This window comes from Mya arenaria, chromosome 9 (genome assembly GCF_026914265.1).
Source record: "Mya arenaria isolate MELC-2E11 chromosome 9, ASM2691426v1".
NCBI lineage: Eukaryota > Metazoa > Mollusca > Bivalvia > Myida > Myidae > Mya > Mya arenaria.
This window is the reverse complement of record NC_069130.1, coordinates 40,223,344-40,246,073: the sequence shown is the minus strand read 5'-3', so window position 1 is coordinate 40,246,073 and position 22,730 is coordinate 40,223,344. Positions and strand designations below refer to the sequence as shown.

Sequence of the window (22,730 nt, the reverse complement as noted above, 5' to 3'; positions counted from 1 at the left end):
ACTTGTTTTAAGGTTTTCCTCTTTGAATTACAAAACGAACAATGCCAATATTTAAATGTTCCATACCGTTTAGTATCCTCAAACAATAACATATAAATTATTATATAATATATTTTATACCCTTTTAAATTTCCAGCCTATTAGCATTTAATGAAGACGAAGTGTAATGATTAAGAACTGCAATTTTAAAGCTTAAGGGACATGTTGTCATAATTTGGTTCCCTGCTGTCTTCGCCAGCTCTGCCTATCTAAATCATTTTATTGTTAATCAAAATGTTATTCTTTCACAGTCCAGACTCGTCTCAGCCAGATTCCACTGATTCCAACATGGATGAGCCGGAGACGAAACCGCCCCTGCCTTCCCATATAAAAGCTGTGAAAGAAGTTATGTTGCGGTGTAAACACATCATCTCATCGAGAAATCCCAGGCTTAGACTACTTGTGTTGGACACAGTCAGCCAGACTTGTGTTGCTTTAAGGAAGCACGAAGGTAAATGTAGCAGTAGTTAACTTTGTCACTGGCATGGAAAGTGTCCGGCTGAGCTTATCAAGGGATCAAATCCAGGATATTTGTTTTCCTCTAGAGAATGTGATGCATTTTGATTGAGACGAATTATTTTTCAGGCGAGATTTTGGATTTTCATTACTTGTTTTTTCCTAAGCAAGACTGCAATAATGACTGATATTATAGATCCATAATTTAATACTCACTAATAATTCAAGACTTATTATATATATACAGACATTGAAATCAGATGTTTGAATTGATAAGCATGATATGTTACACTAACAAATAATCAACAAGTCCTGCTGTATTGAATTTCGTATTCTAGCAAGCCTGTAAAGCAATATACCATTACAGAGCTTGTTTATAGGGACAGCTGACTTTAATTGGAAAGTTGCCAATCATATTTGATAATTGCTAAACAATTATCAACTTACTCTGCCATATTACTTTTCGTATTTCAGCATGCCCAAAAACCATTTTACCAGTGCAGGCCCCAATTTCTCAAAACTTATTAAGCTTAATGGGCTTAAGATGCTTATTTCAATTAGACAAATCACATCCTAAAATGTGATTTTGGTCAATAAAATATGGTTTATTGTGATAACCATAACAGTAGTTCCTATTTAAAGTCTAATAAGTCTTATTGAAGTTGTTATTACGCGAAATTAAGACAAAGAAAAGTACCCGGTAGTGTGATTAGCTTAATCCGATAATAAGAAGCTTAAGAAGTTTCGAGAAACCGGGGCCAGGGCTTGAGGTCTTGTGCTTATTTAGACCACTGAATATTTAGCTGGAAACTTGCCATTCATATTAAATAATTGCTCTTCAAACTTCTTTTGACTGACTTGTTTGGAAAGAAATTGTACATAATAGGACAATATTTCTCATAAATCTGGATTATCAAATTGCCCTCGAGTGCTTTCCTGTTTTAATTGGTTGAGGACCCCGATATTGTTGGTAGTCCAATAGATTTATATGCAATGGTCAAAAATAAGCACAAACCTGCAAACCCTGCTCTGGCAAAATGCTGTCCGGGGCTGCTCAAATTCTGCACTTATATATCAGGGGTTGTTGTTATTTTTTTATTTCAAGCATTTGTGTTAGAATTTGCACTAGTTCATCCAAAATTCTATTTTTGATTATTTATTGTCCAACACTGCATAGAACCCATTGCCATTCTCCTCATTACAAACATGGATGTATAATAACATGGATGTATAATATTGTTTTAATAATTTTTTTTATAAACAACAAGTGTATCAAATGTTTATTTATTATGTGATTTTATTTTGTATGATAGCTACCTCCCTTTCATCACAAAAATAGTTTATACCATTTGAGTTTAGCCAGATTCTGAATACAGCTTTAAAGAGACATATATCCCTTCATGGTCCATTTTGTTTGTAGAAGTCTGGTCTCCAGTTTGAGAGGCCAGGAGACCCTGGCCCTGGTAGGGCTCTAACACACCTATAAACATATTATTATTAAGACCTGTATTTCGATAGAAAGGTATTCATGATTTATTCATGTTATGATTTTACATTGTAGATGAGTTGCTTCCCTTGATTCACAAAGTTTGGCCAGCCTTCAGTCTGTGCTTTGCTGATGAGGAGAAACTGGTCATTATCAAGGTAAGAAATAAACTTGAATACAATATTGTAAGGTCCACCAATTTAAAACATCCTAATCAAATAAAAATATACATAAATTCTCATAACATTCTTATAATAAATATCTTTTTTTAAAGAATTGTTATGACGCTAAAAAGAGGGCATATTAAAAATCACACCACCTGTCCAGTTTTCTGAGTCTGGGCTGTTACGTTTTCATTCAGTGAGGAATTTTAAAATTACTTTGCACATTTGATGTTAGGTACATAAAGGTAATGTGGTGCTTGCAAAACCTATGACCCTATATCAAAGTTCAAGGCACACTTCCACACCTCAAGTTAAACCAATAAGGATATCTGCATAGATGCACAAGGAATATAGAAGGTCGTGTCCGGTCTGTAACTTTGTCATGCAGGGATGGATATTAAAATTACATGGCTCATGTGTTATTTACAACAAAAATGTAACATGTTCAAGACCCAAATCCCTATCTTAAAGGTCATGGCCCTATATACATGTTCATTACAGTGGAATGCTGCATTTATGCAGTATTTTTGGTTATGTGAGGTTTGCAACTTTGTCTTAATTAATTGCACATTCGCGCAGTACATAAAGGCGATTTGTTACATACAAGACCCATGACCCCACTTTAAAGTTAAAGGTCAGACTGGTATGCTGCATATATGTACATCAAGTATAGTTGGTCATTTCCAGGCTGTAACTTGGTCATGCATGGAATGATTTTAGACTGGTTTGGCACATGTGCTCATACATAAAAAATATATGCCACCTGCAAGATCCACTTCACTCCCTCAAAGGTCAAGGCAACACTTTATCATTATGGAATGCTGCACATATGCATATACAGTATTGTTGGTCGTGCCCAGGGTATAACTTTGTCATGCACAGAGTGATTTGTAAATAAATTAGCACATGTGTTTAGTCAATAAAGAGGATGTGTTGCATGCAAGACAAATGATCCTACCTCAATGTTCAGAGTTTAATCATTATAGGATGCTGCATATATACTGTATAGTTGTGTGTTGGGGCTTAACTTTGTCATGCACAGAAGGATATTAAAATAAAATGGCACATGTGTTTCGTGCATCAAGAAGACATGTCTGGTGCAAGCCCTATGTCCCTACCTCTAACTGCATCACTCCACCTCATTTGACGTCATGGGGGACAGCATACGCTTTAAGTTTATGACAGCAGAATGTTGTCAAGAAGACATGTCTGGTGTATGTCACTACCTCTAACTGCATCACTCCACCACATTTGATGTCATGGGGGACAGCATATGCTTAAAGTTTATGACAGCAGAATGTTGTCAAGAAGACATGTCTGGTGTATGTCCCTTCCTCTAACTGCATCACTCCACCACATTTGATGTCATGGGGGACAGCATATGCTTAAAGTTTATGACAGCAGAATGTTGTCAAGAAGACATGTCTGGTGTATGTCCCTACCTCTAACTGCATCACTCCACCACGTTTGACGTCATGGGGGACAGCATATGCTTAAAGTTTATGACAGCAGAATGTTGTCAAGAAGACATGTCTGGTGTATGTCCATTCCTCTAACTGCATCACTCCACCACATTTGATGTCATGGGGGACAGCATATGCTTAAAGTTTATGACAGCAGAATGTTGTCAAGAAGACATGTCTGGTGTATGTCCCTACCTCTAACTGCATCACTCCACCACATTTAATGTCATGGGGGACAGCATATGCTTAAAGTTTATGACAGCAGAATGTTGTCAAGAAGACATGTGTGGTGTATGTCCCTTCCTCTAACTGCATCACTCCACCACATTTGATGTCATGGGGGACAGCATATGCTTAAAGTTTATGACAGCAGAATGTTGTCAAGAAGACATGTCTGGTGTATGTCCCTACCTCTAACTGCATCACTCCACCACATTTGATGTCATGGGGGACAGCATATGCTTAAAGTTTATGACAGCAGAATGTTGTCAAGAAGACATGTCTGGTGTATGTCCCTTCCTCTAACTGCATCACTCCACCACATTTGATGTCATGGGGGACAGCATATGCTTAAAGTTTATGACAGCAGAATGTTGTCAAGAAGACATGTCTGGTGTATGTCCCTACCTCTAACTGCATCACTCCACCACATTTGACGTCATGGGGGACAGCATATGCTTAAAGTTTATGACAGCAGAATGTTGTCAAGAAGACATGTCTGGTGTATGTCCCTTCCTCTAACTGCATCACTCCACCACATTTGATGTCATGGGGGACAGCATATGCTTAAAGTTTATGACAGCAGAATGTTGTCAAGAAGACATGTCTGGTGTATGTCCCTACCTCTAACTGCATCACTCCACCACATTTGACTTCATGGGAGCCAGCTTATGTTTAAAGTTTATGACAGCAGAATGTTGTCAAGAAGACATGTCTGGTGTATGTCCCTACCTCTAACTGCATCACTCCACCACATTTGACGTCATGGGGGCCAGCTTATGCTTAAAGTTTATGACAGTTCTTCCTGAATGTAGGCATATTAGAAACTACATAATCCATATAATTGAATGGCACTTTAAGGGCATTAGCCACTTACTATGACTGCTTTTGTTATCAAAAGATTTGCGATGGTTTCAGGCCTTAGATGTGCTACAGACTATGTGCCGATGTGCAGGGGACTTTGTCCGACATCGGATAGTGAAAGATGTCCTTCCCAAACTTGCCTCTTTTCTCAAGAGCCAGGCTGAAATCAGGTAATGATTGCGGTTGTAAAAGAAGTTCTTTTAAAAGTATACCTACAATTAAAGTTTTGTTTGATATGCAAGATATTGCTCACTAAGCATCACATTTCACTTGATTGTGAATGCATTTGGTCTCTTAGATGAATCAACAGTACCTTTAAGTTTAACGTCTCACGAAGGACAGAGAAAGCAGAGACCCATGTTTTACCTGTCATTTCTTCTATTTTGGATCATTTCTGCTAATGTGGATCATTTCTGCTTATGTGGATCATTTCTGCTTATGTGGATCATTTCTCCTTATGTGGATCATTTCATGTGGATCATTTCTCCTTATGTGAAAAATTTCTCCCAATGTGGATCATTTCTTCTAATGTGGATCCTTTCTCCTAATGTGGATCATTTCTCCTTATGTTGATCATATCTCGTAATGTGGATCAATTCTCTTAATGTGGATCATTTCTTCTAATGTGAATCATTTCTCTTAATGTGGATCAATTCTCCTTATGTGGATCATTTCTCTTAATGTGGATCAATTCTCCTTATGTGGATCATTTCTTCTAATGTGGATCAATTCTCCTTATGTGGATCATTTCTCTTAATGTGGATCATTTCTTCTAATGTGGATCAATTCTCCTTATGTGGATCATTTCTCTTAATGTGGATCATTTCTTCTAATGTGGATCAATTCTCCTTATGTGGATCATATCTCCTAACGTGGATCATTTCTCCTAATGTGAATCATTGAATCATAATAATCATCTTATATTTTTTCCTAATATATGAATAATTTATCTTCATTTCTATCATATCTATGTGATTACGGTAATATTCAGGGTTCTCAATAAGTTTCGGTTGAACCGTCTCAAATGGTAAAGTAACCGACTAGCTTTTACTTATTCTACTGAAAATTCATTTAGTTTTCCAAATTTGAACCGGCCCCTTTTGCCATTTGAGCCGCGGCAGCCGGTTCTTATTGAGAACACTGAATATTAAACAAAAAGATTGTCAAAGCCTTGGTGACTGAATGATCATTGTACTGCAAAAACTTGAAAACCACATCTCAGCTCCATGTTATACCTTGATACAAAAATCAGTTCTCTCTACAAAAATCGAGCCAACAAGAAAATATAGCCAAAGAGTTTGAGCCAACAAGATTCAACTGTTGAAGTGTTCAAGCAATGTTAAAAAGCAAAAGTCTGGGCATAATGCATAGGGTCTTGATATGATTAAAATCATTTTGCGATATTTTATGGTGAAATAGTATATTGATACATGTAACCTTCCCATCAATAAATCAGAACCGATATATGTTTTCTAGCTTAGTAGGAAACAGAGTATAATATATTGATGGAAAATGCTTAAGGCGATGTAAAAATCAACCATTGACACTTTATGGGAGTTTTGTAATGTTGAAACATGTAGATGTGTTGGGAATGATATTAAACTTTTCTAGAAAGTTCATTTATTGAAATTTTCAGTAAATTGAAAATCTCACAAGTTTATACCAAAATGGTCCTTTTTACTGGTTAAGGCAGCCATTAGTAAGCTCACGCAAAACTTATTTTCCGTTGGATGGAAACATGGCACCTGTTTTTCAGAAATGCAAAAATATTTTATTCATTAGCTCGACTATTTGAAGAATAAGGAGAGCTATACAACTCACCCTAGCATCGGCATCACACCTTGGTTAAGGTTTTGCATGTAAGCACCTGTTATTATCCCAGCATATTCATCATGTATTGCATTAAAATTTCAGATATGTGTTCCCAACTATCCAAGCTTCTTGATAAATGAAAGTAGATACTAGTAACACTTATTTGAAAATAATGCTACTGATACTCAACCATCCAACCTTCTTAATTACCGGTAAACAAATTAGTTACTGTTAACTGTATCATGCATAAAAGACAAATTTTGTCCCTCTATGTTTTTACCGGTTAAGGTTTTGCATGTTATCTTATTTTACAGGGATCCATGCCATTACATCAAAACTTTGCAATCCTTAAACTTAAACGGCAGAATACAGTAGTTGAGCGCGCTGTCTCTGTGACAGCTGATACTGTTTTCACCCAAGAAATAGACAAAATGCAGACCAGTGCTTTTTTTGAAACCTATTTTTTTATTCTAAATAGCATTCATTGTTTCTGTCTCCTTTTGCCTGACAAGAGGTCAGTCTTCTGGACTCTCATGCAGACTCAGAAAAAGCTTTAGGAGTCTGTGCCAGAAATAAGGAGCCTCAGACCATGTTAAGGGTCGAATGTGGTTTGAGTAGGAATGCCCGCTTTTACTTGTATGAAGGATTTTGATAATTATATAGTATTGATATGCATAGGGTGCACTAGAAATTAGAAATATCACAGTTACCTAGCCTTGACTGGAAATAAATCCCATTATAAAAGGCTTACAGGATCACGCAATCTGATATCTCCAAAAGAGTATTTATGCATAAATCCCCTGAGAATAGACACGGTGGTGAATGGAGCTGGGGGTCATACAACTGAATTGTCTATTACAGTCTTAGTGCATAAATCCCCTGATAATAGGCACAGTGGTGGATGGAGCTGGGGGTCATACAACTTGATTGTTTATTACAGTCTTGGTGCATAAATCCCCTGATAATAGGCACGGTGGTGGATGGGAGCTGGGGGTCATACAACTGGATTGTCTATTACAGTCTTGGTGCATAAATCCCCTGAGAATAGGCATAGTGGTGGATGGGGCTGGGGGTCATACAACTGGATTGTCTATTACAGTCTTGGTGCATAAATCCCCTGAGAATAGGCACAGTGGTGGATGGGGCTGGTGGTCATACAACTTGATTGTTTATTACAGTCTTGGTGCATAAATCCCCTGAGAATAGGCACAGTGGTGGATGGGGCTGGGGGTCAAACAACTTGATTGTCTATTACAGTCTTGGTGCATAAATCTCCTGATAATAGGCACGGTGGTGGATGGGGCTGGGGGTCAAACAACTGGATTGTCTATTACAGTCTTAGTGTATAAATCTCCTGATAATAGGCATGGTGGTGGATGGGGCTGGGGGTCATACAACTGGATTGTCTATTACAGTCTTAGTGTATAAATCTCCTGATAATAGGCATGGTGGTGGATGGGGCTGGGGGTCAAACAACTGGATTGTCTATTACAGTCTTAGTGTATAAATCTCCTGATAATAGGCACGGTGGTGGATGGGGCTGGGGGTCAAACAACTGGATTGTCTTTTACAGTCTTAGTGTATAAATCTCCTGATAATAGGCATGGTGGTGGATGGGGCTGGGGGTCAAACAACTGGATTGTCTTTTACAGTCTTAGTGTATAAATCTCCTGATAATAGGCATGGTGGTGGATGGGGCTGGGGGTCAAACAACTGGATTGTCTATTACAGTCTTAGTGTATAAATCTCCTGATAATAGGCATGGTGGTGGATGGGGCTTGGGGTCAAACAACTGGATTGTCTATTACAGTCTTAGTGTATAAATCTCCTGATAATAGGCATGGTGGTGGATGGGGCTGGGGGTCAAACAACTGGATTGTCTATTACAGTCTTAGTGTATAAATCTCCTGATTATAGGCATGGTGGTGGATGGGGCTGGGGGTCAAACAACTGGATTGTCTATTACAGTCTTAGTGTATAAATCTCCTGATAATAGGCATGGTGGTGGATGGGGCTGGGGGTCAAACAACTGGATTGTCTATTACAGTCTTAGTGTATAAATCTCCTGATAATAGGCACGGTGGTGGATGGGGCTGGGGGTCAAACAACTGGATCGTCTATTACAGTCTTGGTGCATAAATCTCCTGATAAAAGGCACGGTGGTGGATGGGGCTGGGGGTCATACAACTGGATCGTCTATTACAGTCTTAGTGCAGTAATCCACTGAGAATAGGCACGGTGGTGGATGGAGCTGGGGGTAATACAACTGGATTGTCTATTACAGTCTTAGTGCATTAATCCACTGAGAATAGGCATGGTGGTGGATGGGGCTGGGGGTCATACAACTGGATTGTCTATTACAGTCTTGGTGCATAAATCCCCAGAGAATAGGCACAGTGGTGGATGGGGCTGGGGGTAATACAACTGGATTGTCTATTACAGTCTTAGTGTATAAATGTCCTGATAATAGGCACGGTGGTGGATGGGGCTGGGGGTCATACAACTGGATTGTCTATTACAGTATTGGTGCATAAATCTCCTGATAATAGGCATGGTGGTGGATGGGGCTGGAGGTTATACAACTGGATTGTCTATTACAGTCTTGGTGCATAAATCCCCTGAGAATAGGCACAGTGATGGATGGGGCTGGGGGTCATACAACTGGATTGTCTATTAAAATTTTGGTGCATAAATCTCCTGATAATAGGCATGGTGGTGGATGGGGCTGGAGGTTATACAACTGGATTGTCTATTACAGTCTTGGTGCATAAATCCCCTGAGAATAGGCACGGTGGTGAATTGGACTGGGGGTCATACAACTGGATTGTCTATTACAGTCTTGGTGTATAAATCCCCTGAGAATAGGCACAGTGGTGGATGGGGCTGGGGGTAATACAACTGGATTGTCTATTACAGTCATAGTGCATTAATCTACTGAGAATTGGAACAGTGGTGTATGGGGCTGGGGGTAATACAACTGGATCGTCTATTACAGTCTTAGTGCAGTAATCCACTGAGAATAGGCACGGTGGTGGATGGGGCTGGGGGTAATACAACAGGATTGTCTATTACAGTCTTAGTGCATTAATCCACTGAGAAAAGGCACGGTGGTGGATGGAGCTGGGGGTCAAACAACTTGATTGTCTATTACAGTCTTAGTGCATAAATCCCCTGATAAAAGGCACAGTGGTGGATGGAGCTGGGGGTCAAACAACTTGATTGTCTATTACAGTCTTAGTGCATTAATCCACTGAGAATAGGCACGGTGGTGGATGGGGCTGGGGGTCATACAACTGGATTGTCTATTACAGTCTTAGTGCATTAATCCACTGAGAATAGACACAGTGGTTGATCGGGCTGGGCGTCATAAAACCAGCTCCATTAAAACAGATTGACCATTACAGTGTTAATGCATAAATCTGTTGATAATATGCATAGTTGTGGGTAGGGATCATAAAACTAGCCCATTAATATCGGATTGTACATTACAGTTTTCATGAATTAATCCCTTGATTATAGTCACAGGGAGGGGTGGGGTCAAAGAACTAGCCCATTGAAGTCTGATATTTCCATTACAGTGTTCATGCAGGCTCCTCCTACCAGTTTACAGTGAACTACAAGCTACAGATGGCTATTCTTACAAGCATTGGACCAATAGCTCAACAGGTAGGGTTTGATTTGACTCACTTGTTATTAAGAAAAAGTCCAGGTATGGTCATAGCCTTGGTGTTGTTTCTTTGGCATGCTTTGCCATTGTTAAAAGATACTCAAATGAAACTGTGAACATACATTTGCCAAAGACAAATAGCGCAAGTAAAGCAAGGCTCATAACTCTGATTTAAATTGTTGTTGATTTATGCCCCTTTTTTGAAGAATGTCAGTTCAATGTTCAATTCTTTAATCACTAATATGTAACCCACTTCATTTAAGGAATGAATTGCAGGGTTGATGTCATTATCGGGGTATGAACGCAGTTGGGCTGGTCAAAGTGTGTGACGTGTACTTTGACCAGCCCGTTTGCGTTCATATCCCCGATAATGACATAAAACCCGCAATTTATTACTTATATTTACACCAAAAGTTCATTATATCATTCAGCAATTGTCAATATCATTCAACAATTGTTAAAACAATACCTCATTTCATTTAAGAAAATCTTTCAGTAATCCTTTCTTACACATTCTGTAAATGGAACAACCCGACTGTAACCGGAAACATTTTATCAAATGACGTCACATTAACGCGGGAAAAAGATCAACCACTTGAAATCACTTTTAATCGTAAAATTGAAACACTTATGACAATAATACATCTAACATATCATAAATTAACAATTTCTAATTTGTCGATTTATATTTTACGGACTTGCTGAGACATTACAAACAAAAACAAGATGAACAATTTTTAGCTCGACTCTTCGAAGAATAAGGAGGGCTATACTACTCGCGTTGCCGTCGGCATTGGCGTCCGGTTAAAGTTTTAGGGTTTGTTGGGATTTTCACTTATAAGTCCAGTACCCTTCATTCAATTGACTTAATTCTTCACACAGTTGTTCAGGTCCATCACATAATGAGGTTAGATAACTCCATATTATCCTTTATACAAATTAAAGCCTCTGATTGACTATGGAACTAAGGTTGAAGTTTTAGGGCAGGTTGGGATATTTATTAAAAACTTCTATACCATTCGTTCAATTAACTTAATACTTCACACAATTGTTCAGGACCATCCCACACTGAGGTTACATAATTCCATATTATCCTTAATAGAAGTTATGGCCCCTGATTGACTTAGGTTAAAGTTCAAGGGCAGGTTAAAGTTTTAGGGCAAGTTGGGATTTTAATTAAAAACTTCTATACCCTTCATTCAATGCACTTAATACTTTGCAGAATTATTGATGACCATCTTACAACATAACTCCATTTTAGCCCTCTAAATACAAAATATTGCCCTTGAATGATTTTTTTTTTAATTTTTCTTTTAATTTCTTTTAAAAGGCACATTTTTAGCTCGACTATTCGAAGAATAAGGAGAGCTATCCTAGTCACACTTGTTCACCATCATACCCCCAACCTGTACACAGGAGGTTCACCATCATACCCCCAACCTGTACACAGGAGGAGGTAACTCTATCAAACATTTTGACAAAATTATACCCCTTTTTCGACTTAGAATTTACGTTAAAGTTTGCGTACCACCTCAAATATTTTCAAAGTCCATTGACATCTGGCTTTGAAACTTCGCACACTTATTCACCATCATGCCCTCAACCTGTGCACAGGAGGAGGTAACTGTGTCAAGCATTTTAACAGATTTATGCCCCTTTTTCGACTTAAATTATGTTAAAGTTTGCGTACCACCTCAAATGTTTTCAAAGCCATTGACATCTGGCTTTGAAACTTTGCACCCTTGTTCACCATCATGCCCCCCAGCCTGTACACAGGAGGAGGTAACTCTATCAAACATTTTGACAAAATTATACCCCTTTTTCGACTTAGAATTTACGTTAAAGTTTGTGTACCACCTCAAATATTTTCAAAGTCCATTGACATCTGGCTTTGAAACTTTGCACACTTGTTGAACATCATACCCCCAACCTGTACACAGGAGGAGGTAACTCTATCAAGCATTTTGACAAAATTATGCCCCTTTTTCGACTTAGAATTTACGTTTAAGTTTGCGTACCACCTCAAATATTTTCCATTCAATTTATGTAAATATCTCAGCACATCATGTATTGCATTGAAATCTAATCTAACAGTGATCCATGCTAGTCTAAAATAATAGACGTGTTATACGGGATTCTTCCAATCCCTAACGTCTAAACGGGAATGTGCAAAAAACGGGGTGTTTTAAAAATATTGAAATTGTTTTAAGTGAAATATTTTATGGTTGAAATTGATCATAAAGAGTTAAATTCATATTTTACCATGTAAGTGAAATGTTATTTTGCACTAAACAAGCATTTAATGCATTAAAACAAGTTACCTTTCCAATAAAACGAAAGTTGACTGACACAGATAACAATTATGCGAAGGGGAACAACTCGATACAATCGTAATAACTCGGCCTCCTCACAACAAAGCTTCGAGATAGACCTCGTTATACAATCGTAACTACTCAGCCATGGCCGAAATGTTCCGAGCGATTTAAAACTGTGCCCTGAAGCCTTGCAGGTGCCCTTCATGTATATATCGTTATGTTTTGACAGAATGAAATGAAGAAAAGCCGTCAAACTCATAATTATAAGTTGGATATTTTTTTGTGTGCGTACGGAACAAATATAAAATAACATTATCTGGTAATATTTCTTGTTTTTATGATATTTTATAGACGCTATATGCTTTAACCCGGAATCCTGATTGGAACAACTACCCACTTTTGATACTAAACAATTTGTACGTGAAGGATTTGCCATATCAAAAATCTAAAATAAATCCGTCAACGTACAATTATTTGGACTATGATCCATGCATGTTTCGCCAAAACTTTTCAATCCATACACAGAAAAGCGACGGAATAGTTGAGAGCGCTGTCTCTGTGACAGCTCTTGTTATATTCCTAACCACATTTTCATAAAGGGAAAACAAGTTATTTGAATGACTTGCGTCATTGTTCGGGTGGGCTGGTGTTAGGGCAGCGTTAATGTTGCCTTATGTATTGAATAATTTTAGCTAGATTTGACATAAAGATACTAAACTTGGTATATACAAAGAGTTTATGGAGACCTTTTTATAGGAATGCGTTTGAGTCCTCTAGGCTTAAGGTACTATTAATAGAAAAAGGGTTGGTATTGAATAACTTAAGTAAGGGTCTTCATATTGGTACCAAATTTGGTATATAGGAAGAGTTTATAGAGACCTTTCCTGAGATTGTGTTTTTGCCCTAAGAGTTATGGTCTAGGTCAAGGTCAAAATAGAAATATGGTTAGTACTGAATAACTCAAGTAAGGGTTGACATAGTGTGACCAAACTTGGTATATAGGACAAGTTTATTCAGAGCTTTCATGGATTGCCTTTTGGCCCCCTAGGGTCAAGGTCACTGTTACTAAAAATAGATTACTGTTTTAGTTATGATTGACATACTGTGACCAAACTTGATATGTAGGAAGAGTTTATGGAGGTCTTCCATGGGATTGTGTTTGGGGCCCTTAGGATCAAGGTCACTGTTACAAAAGTAGAAGAAACAGTTGAAACTGAATCTCTTCTGCCAATCATTATGCCCCCTTTTGAAAAAAGTGGGGTATATTGTTTTGCACATGTCGGTCGGTCGGTCGGTCGGTCGGTCTGTCTGTCGGTCGGTCGGAATACCAAATGGTTTCCGATCAATAACTTGAGAACGCTTTGACCGAGGGACCTCATACTTGGTATGTGTATTGGTCATCACCAGCAGATGAACCCTATTGATTTTGAGGTCAGTGGGTCAAAGGTCAAGGTCAGTGTGACCTTTACATGAAAAACGGTTTCCGATCAATAACTTGAGAACGCTTTGACCCAGGAACCTCATACTTGGTATGTGTATTGGTCATCACCAGCAGATGAACCCTATTGATTTTGAGGTCAGTGGGTCAAAGGTCAAGGTCAGTGTGACCTTTACATGAAAAACGGTTTCCGATCAATAACTTGAGAACGCTTTGACCCAGGAACCTCATACTTGGTAGGTGTATTGGTCATGACCAGCAGATGAACCCTATTGATTTTGAGGTCAGTGGGTCAAAGGTCAAGGTCAGTGTGACCTTAACATGAAAAACGGTTTCCGATCAATAACTTGAGAACGCTTTGACCCAGGGACCTCATACTAGGTAGGCTTATTGGTCATGACCAGCAGATGAACCCTATTGATTTTGAGGTCAGTGGGTCAAAGGTCAAGGTCAGTGTGACTGTAAGCTGAAAAAAGGTTTTCTGATTGTCCATATTTTATTTTCTTATATAGTAGACAGTAGAAATTTATATGTCACTAAATGCATGAGTTGAAGTATCAGTTTTCAGTGAACATCTAGTTTAATTATGCCCCCCTTCGAAGCAGAGGGGTTATATAATTGCTTTGCACATGTCGGTCGGTCTGTTGGAAGACCAAAGCTTGTCCGAGTGATAACTCAACAATTCCCGGACCTATGGTCATCAAACTTGACATGAAGATTAGGTATGACCAGTAGATGACCTGCCTCATATGCATCAAATGACAAATCAGCTGTCATTTCAGTCCATGCATATTTCATTCAATTGTCCAAATATTTCTGGCAACTTGGCGCTCAGGGGGCATAATGTTTGACAAACATCTCTTGTTATAAACCTGGTTTTGTCACATTGCAATTCTTGTTCACTTTTCAATTTGATTGTTTTATTGCTTTTGACAGGCACATATTACATCGTTATTGTGTTCACTTCAAAGTCAAAGTGGTGTAGTGGAGCGCGCTGTCGTACGACAGCTCTTGTCATGTATATTGTTATGTGATGAATGCGCTCCGAACATATCTGAAGATGTTGCATTCATCGGATGATAACCGCAATTGCCGAAAGGCAGTTCTTTAAGGAATGGAAGTTGAGGTGTAAATATACAGAGATCAGGAGCTGTGACTAGATTGTTTCATTAATGCTTAAATCTTTTTTAATGAAGAGTCAAATCCATATCATTTACCATATGACCAGGAAGCATTCAGGTTATTTTGCAGGTACCAATTTTAAAGGCACCAAACTGACTGTTTATCGAGTACTCTTATTATCATTCTTGCTTAAGTCAAACACATTTTGGCCCAAGACATATTGTTTCTTCTATATCTATTCTTATCCAACCCATTTCAGACAGAGATCAGAGGCAGTGACCTTGACCTGATTGTCTGCAGTTGTCTCCCCTACCTCCATATCAGACAGCCAACCACACTGCAGAAGGTTTGTTATTGGTGACTGTGGGATGTCTTAATTTCAGAATGTCTCTTATGATATTTGGTTTTTGCCATTTTCTCAAGATTTTAATTTTTTGACTCCATTGTTAAAGCATAGATATCCACCCGTCAATTAATATTTTGAAAATTTTGGCAGGTCTTCTATAAAAGGAAAAAAGGTTAATGATTTGTTGTGAATGCCTTTAAATAAAAATGGCTATAGCTCATAAACAAGATATACAAATGAAAATTTGAAATGTACACACATGAAAATAGAGATTAAACACACACGTTTTGCAATGCCCATACCTCTAGCTTAAATAGTTGACAAGTTATGCCCCCTGTGGTCTTAAAAATCACAAATAGACGAGCAATAGTATTCTATACATGAAGCATTTTTGAATTGGCAACCTTATAGATACAGGGAATTTGTAAATATTAAACCCTTTAGGGCTTTCCTGAATTTATAGTTTTATTAGTCTTATCAAGTATACTTGGATCAATAAAACATCAATATTGAGTGTTCATTAATTAAAAGCCACAAAATGAATCACTAACTTCATGTATAACAGTTCAAGGAAAATGATTATAAAAAGCAATGTTTCAATAAATTGAAGAAAAATAGACAAGGTATTTCAAAGCTCTGGTTGCTGTTGCCTTCAGCATGAACAATTCTAAAACTGTTCAAGATATTCGAATAAATAGTGTACACATATTGCCAAGAATAACACACACATGTATAGCAAGGGTCATAACTCTGGCTTTAATTGTTGTTGAGTTATGCCTCTTTTTGACTTACAAAGCCTCCCAGCCAAACATCTGTGTATGCTCTGTGGCTCTCTTTGTTAGATGTAACAACTGTTTCAAACAAACTAAAAGGAAATACACAGTATAATTGTTTCTACTGAATGGTCAATGTACCATTTCTGGTCTTGTATTGAGTGCTTCTTTGTCTCATTTTTAGACTTGTATTGAGTGCTGCATGAGACTGGCATCAATTGCCCCAGACCTCCTATGGCTGAAGCTCTGTAGTGTGTACTGCCCAAAAGCATATATCCCGCCTGACGGCAACTTCATTCAGTCCAAGGTAAGATTTAGTGTGGTGTGGTAATGTTCTATCCTTCCAGAAAGGTTAAAGGGACTCGCTCATGTTTTGTAAAATTCACTCTTTTTGTATGACAAAATTAAGTGTGGCAAGCCATAAGGAGTGATAAAGGCCTAGTTTTAGGAATGTTTGGCATGATAATCCCCTGCTGTGCATCTCCTGCTAATTGCACTGGGGTCACAATAGGGGCCAATTTCCTGTGTATTTGTTTATTGGCTCAGGGCCATTTAGGGTCCATTTGTATAATGAAACATCCAAAACTGCACTCAGAATACTCAGATCGGAGATCTGATAAGACAATTAGGCAATAAGATTAAGATCAATAAACAGAGGTTGAGTACAAATACACGTTTTTTGTTGTTTTTTGTGGGGGAGGGGGGTCACTTATAGAAGGATTAAACTAGGCCTTTAAAACTAAGATACTGACAGCTGGAAGCCTTTAATATATGATGATTTATGCTCAAATACTGTCTTTTAATTCCTTGATTGTGAATTGCATAACCCGCCTCACCAACAGGCTTAAAGGTTAAGTTATCCAGGTGTTAAATAGATTTTTGCTACATGTAAGTTGAAAAAAAACAAAACTGGGATGATCTCTTTTTTATGATTTTAATTAAAACATACCTAATTAATGATCTTTTTCAGGGTCTTACGCAGCCAAGTTCAAGTAATCCGTACAGCGGAAATGTCACCATAGTGCTCAGAGAGACGGCTTTATTATGACACCATGGTTGATTCCTTTGAAAGAATTACTGAATTTTTGACTAGTCTATGTTTTTTTTTTTTTTCAAATGGTGGAATGAATGTTGGAGATGATTAGTTGTCTGTTTCCTAAACTGAGCCAGGTCACATGATTTTGGGACTCTGGACTAACATTTGCTTTTCTTGTTGTTTTTTTTATTTTCCAAATTCACTGACATTTGAGGAACCAATGTGATATCTTCACAGATATAAAGGATAATTGTTTGTTTTGGTTTAAGATCTGTGATTTTTTATGCGATTTACTGCCTTTAAAAGGCTGTTTCCCCTTGAGGAAAACTGTCCATTTTTCCCAAAATTTTATGATTTTTCATTTTTTCCCAATTTGATAAACAATTTTTTTCCAAATTTGATAAATGCAGATGACAGTCATGATTAAAAAAGCAATGACTTTCTTAAAATATAAACAAGACCTTAAAAAGACTTACTCTTTCACAGCATAATGTATACATAAAAAAGTTAAATCATGTAAAACATTTGCCATTATATTGGCTATTTTGGCCTGATTTTGTATTTTCCCCAGTCAACTTTTTTTTCCAATTTGCAAGGTACAGGCAGTAAAAATAATTAAAAAAAAATCACTGAAGATATTTAATATATTTCACTGAATGAGCACCAAAAGCTATATTTCACAAGTGGCTTTGCTAATCACATTAAATTTCACAAGTGGCAATCGCTATCTAACATTAAAACAAACAATATACGCTTTTATCTAATGCTTTGAATTTTAACTAAATTTAATTGATAGGAAAACCAGCGAAACTTTAATCCAATAATATATTACAGGAAAGGAAATTAAATGATGTCATTGCAATTTCTTACATGCATTTATGTTACCGTTTTTACAGTGAGGCAGGTAAATCGAAAAACATGAATATTAAGATTTCGATAAAGTTTATTGAGATATAATTAACTGTTGTATATCAATAAACCACCGGAAACCATGCAAATAAATGTGTTTACAAGTATCATATTGTAATGTAAAGATTGACAGCTTAATTTGATGCCAAACATAGAATCTTAAGACACAAAAGGAGAAACTTTTGATTATCTCAGTTTTTAGAGCTACTGGCCAAAGGCCAGAATAGCTTATGCGATGGTAATGTGTACGTAGTATGTGCATCCGTGCGTCCGTGCGGTCGTGCGTCCGTGCGGTCGTGCGTCTGTAAACAATTGCTTGTGAACACGATACAGTCTTCAGTTTTGATTGTATCTCAATGAAACTTGTACAGTATATAGATATCCATTAGAGCTCGGTTCCTTTCGAAAACCAGCCAGATCCGTCCATAAATGCCTAGATTATAGGCCATGAAAGTTCGTGCGGTCGTGCGTCTGTAAACAATTGCTTGTGAACACGATACAGTCTTCAGTTTTGATTGTATCTCGATGAAACTTGTACAGTATATAGATATCCATTAGAGCTCGGTTCCTTTCGAAAACCAGCCAGATCCGTACATAAATGCCTAGATTATAGGCCATGAAAGTTTTAAAGAAATGCTTTCTATTTTTAGCCAGGTCTGCATGAGCGAATTCTATTTTAGCCAAGTTTACACGTACATGTAAATTCAAGTCTAGAGTTAAGGGAGACAATTTGCAAGTCTAGGATTTTGAGACAATTTGCTTTTTGCTTCTGCAGCTGATTTTGTGAATTACTCTGCCTTGTTCTTGTTGAAAGCCCAAAGGCCATTTTTTAGCTTTAAGTTCTGTAGTTTGCACATTCATCTTAATAAAATTGGTTGTGAATGTTTAAGTTATGCACCTGGTGTCATTACTGGCCACACCCAGGGTTCACAGGTTTGGTATACATAAATCTGGAAAGGTTTGAAAATCTTTTTGTGTGTTCGTGCATCCATCTCAGCACAATTGATTGTGAATGTTTGTTCAAATTGATCAATGTTGTCCTAGGATGCCCTTGACTTTGACCTTTTGACCAACTTTTTATGCCCCCACAAAGTGGCGGCATATAGGGTTGCCCTTGTCCGTACGTACGTCTGTCTGTCTGTCTGTAAGTACGTACGTCCCGAAGATTGTTTCCGATCTAATTCTTGAAAACCGTTTGTCCAATCCTCACCAAACTTTAAACACATGTTTGTGACCATAATATCTTGATCAAGTTCGATAGTCATGGAAATCGCTTTAGTCATTTAGGAGTTACGGCCCTTTTTTGCCAAAAATACTTAAAAAATATATGTTTCCAATCTAATTCTTGAAAAGTATGTGTCCAATCCTCACCAAACTTTACATACATGATTGTGACCATAATATCTTGATCAAGTTCGATAGCCATGGAAATCGCTTTTGTCATTTAGGAGTTACGGCCCTTTATTTGCAAAAAAAGACTTGAAAAATACGTCCCGAAGATTGTTTCCGATCTAATTCTTGAAAACTGTTTGTCCAATCCTCACCAAACACATGTTTGTGACCATAATATCTTGATCAAGTTCGATAGCCATGGAAATCGCTTTAATCATTTAGGAGTTAGGGCCCTCAGATTATCCTGAATAATCATTATGGCTTATTTTCTGTGACAAAAAATCGAAGTGGGGGCATCCGTGTCCTATGGACACATTTCTAGTTTTAACTTCTAAAACTACAGAAATTTTTACTATGAGTAAAGTTTTGAAAGCATTTTTTTTTTTGTCAGATGACTTTTACTTGGCACATATTAAAATAGTTCATGCAACTAATCTGCTTACAATACTTTCTGTGCTCAGATGTTGAACTTGCTACGTTTTCAGGTAACCCAAACACAAAACATAAAAGTATATGTCTGTTGCCTTTTGCCCATACATACATGCTCTGGATTGATATGACCACAAAAGCCATGCCAGTAGAGCATAGGCCCTTTTGGACCTCTTGTTTTAACAATCAGTGCATTTGAAAATAGCATCATCAAAAATTTGTTCAGATAATTTTTGCAAGAAACTTGGTTACTATGGAAACATGACATAATATAAAATATTTTACTATTTTTTACAAAATATCTCTTTAAGGCCCAGAATCATGCGTCGTGTCATGCAGAAGTTGACACCAAGTGTTCTGTTATTGAACCTAAATTTGCGTATCTGTCCTCATGATATATACAACTTATTGTCATATGTTGGGCAAAATTCTTGTGATTCAACACATATTTTAAGAATAACTTGATGTGAAAATATATCTGTTTCAAGTTAATGATAAAATTCTATGTTTTAATTTATAATGACTTAATCATTTTTATGATTGCCATTATCTGTATTGGCCATGCTCGGATGGGCAGAGAATTGTTTTTCTTTAGATTTTCATCCCTACCTGCCTTTGGAATAAATTGCCTTTTAGATTAACTGTTTTTGAAGGAAAAAATCTTGGGGTATTGTCATAGTCTTTCTTACTTTTGCATTGTTGAAAGTCTTTATCATAGGGCATAAAAAAGAATGTTTGGTTAGGGTTACATCCTTTTCAAAAAAAGGCTTTTTGGGGGGGGGGGCTTTATATAAAAATTTCATTTTTCATCATTGGAGAATGGTGTTAAAGTAATCTTTTGTATAACGCATTCAAGGTTTTAAACTCCATATTGAAAAGCAAATTAGTTTTTCATTTTTTCAAACTGACTATAAAAACAGTAGGGTCGCCGCCTATTTTGTAGGTAGGGTCCAGTAACCCGAACCAAATGTATTTTTTTTAGGCCTAGGCCATAACTCAATAACTTAAAAATCATTGACGATATTTAAATGAAACTTGGTATGCATGATGCAAGAGACAATACACATCTGTATAGTAAGGGCAGTAACTGGCTTTAATAACTTCTGTTATGCCCCTTGTGTGACTGAAAAAAACATCAACAATAGATGAGCATTGACATTCGCTCTGCAGCTCTCTTGTTTTACTATAAAAGATGGATAAAAATAGAAAAATGGCACCAAGATTTGAATGTATCACAGTGAAACAGTTTCCTTGTAAAAAAAAAAGATATCCGTCCACCCCACCCTTTTTTAACAAAATGAAGAAAATACTTTGAGAAATATGTTTCTTCCATAAAATTTAACCCTGTTGCTGTTGAGTTTGTTTAATGAGATATATATGAATATTTTAATCTTCATAATGTTGACTTAAAGGCCTTTTTAGCTCACCTGTCACGTAGTGACAAGGTGTGCTTTTGTGATCACTCTTCGTCCGTCGTCCGTCCGTCCGTCCGTCCGTTCACAATTGCTTGTGAACACAATAGAGGTCACAATTTTGACCTAATCTTTATGAAACTTGGTCAGACTGATCATCTCTATAAAATCTAGGTCAAGTTCGATATTGGGTCATCTGGGGTCAAAAACTAGGTCACTAGGTCAATTAGTAGAAAAACCTTGTGAACACAATAGAGGTCACAATTTTAGCCTAATCTCAATGCAACTTGGTCAGAATGGTCATCTCTATAAAATCTAGGTCAAGTTCGATATTGGGTCATCCGCGGTCAATAATTAGGTCACTAGGTCAATTAGTAGAAAAACCTTGTGAACACAATAGAGGTCACAATTTTAGCCTAATCTCAATGCAACTTGGTCAGAATGATCATCTCTATAAAATGTAGGCCAAGTTCGATATTGGGTCACCCGCGGTCAACAACTAGGTCACTAGGTCAATTAGTACAAAAACCTTGTGAACACAATAGAGGTCACAATTTTAGCCTAATCTCAATGCAACTTGGTCAGAATAATCATCTCTATAAAATCTAGGTCAAGTTCGATATTGGGTCATCCGCAGTCAATAACTAGGTCACTAGGTCAATTATTAGAAAAACCTTGTGAACACAACAGAGGTCACAATTTTAGCCTAATCTCAATGCAACTTGGTCAGAATGATCATCTCTATAAAATCTAGGTCAAGTTCGATATTGGGTCATCCGCGGTCAATAACTAGGTCACTAGGTCAATTAGTAGAAAAACCTTGTGAACACAATAGAGGTCACAATTTTAGCCTAATCTCAATGCAAATTGGTCAGAATGATCATCGCTGTAAAATGTAGGTCAAGTTTGATATTGGGTCATTCACGGTCAATAACTAGGTCACTAGGTCAATTAGTACAAAAACCTTGTGAATACAATAGAGGTCACAATTTTAGCCTAATCTCAATGCAACTTGGTCAGGGATGTTCCTTGCATGAAGCTCTACCAAAGTTGTTCAAAGACATGGATTCCATGCGAAACTCTGGTTGCCATGGTAACCGATAAGAAAAACTCTCCTCCAAAACCACAAGGCCTAGAGCTTTGATATTTGATATGTAGCATCACCTAATGGACCTCTACCAAGATTGTTCAAATTATGCCCCTGGGGTCAAAAATGACCCCGCCCCGGGTCACGTGGTTTACATAGACTTAGATATGGAAAACTTAACAAATCTTCTCCAAAACTAGAAGTCCTAGGGCTTTGATATTTGGCATGTATAATTACTTTATGGACATCTACCAAGATTGTTCTAATTATGCCTCTGGAGTGATAAGAGGCCCTGCCCGGG

At 37.4% G+C, this 22,730-nt stretch overlaps 1 protein-coding gene across 1 annotated transcript in view; it reads left to right on the top strand.

Annotated features, from left to right (window-relative positions):
• LOC128203424 (TELO2-interacting protein 1 homolog) overlaps positions 1-21,969 on the top strand; it is a 43,576-nt gene extending 21,607 nt beyond the window's left edge. Inside the window, exons 18-24 of the mRNA XM_052904833.1 lie at positions 291-490; positions 2,057-2,139; positions 4,746-4,861; positions 10,082-10,169; positions 15,305-15,391; positions 16,349-16,471; positions 17,135-21,969. Coding sequence (XP_052760793.1) covers positions 291-490; positions 2,057-2,139; positions 4,746-4,861; positions 10,082-10,169; positions 15,305-15,391; positions 16,349-16,471; positions 17,135-17,212 — 775 coding nt within the window. The 3' untranslated portion in view covers positions 17,213-21,969. The remainder of the gene's footprint in view (positions 1-290; positions 491-2,056; positions 2,140-4,745; positions 4,862-10,081; positions 10,170-15,304; positions 15,392-16,348; positions 16,472-17,134) is intronic.
• Positions 21,970-22,730: the final 761 nt, after the last annotated feature.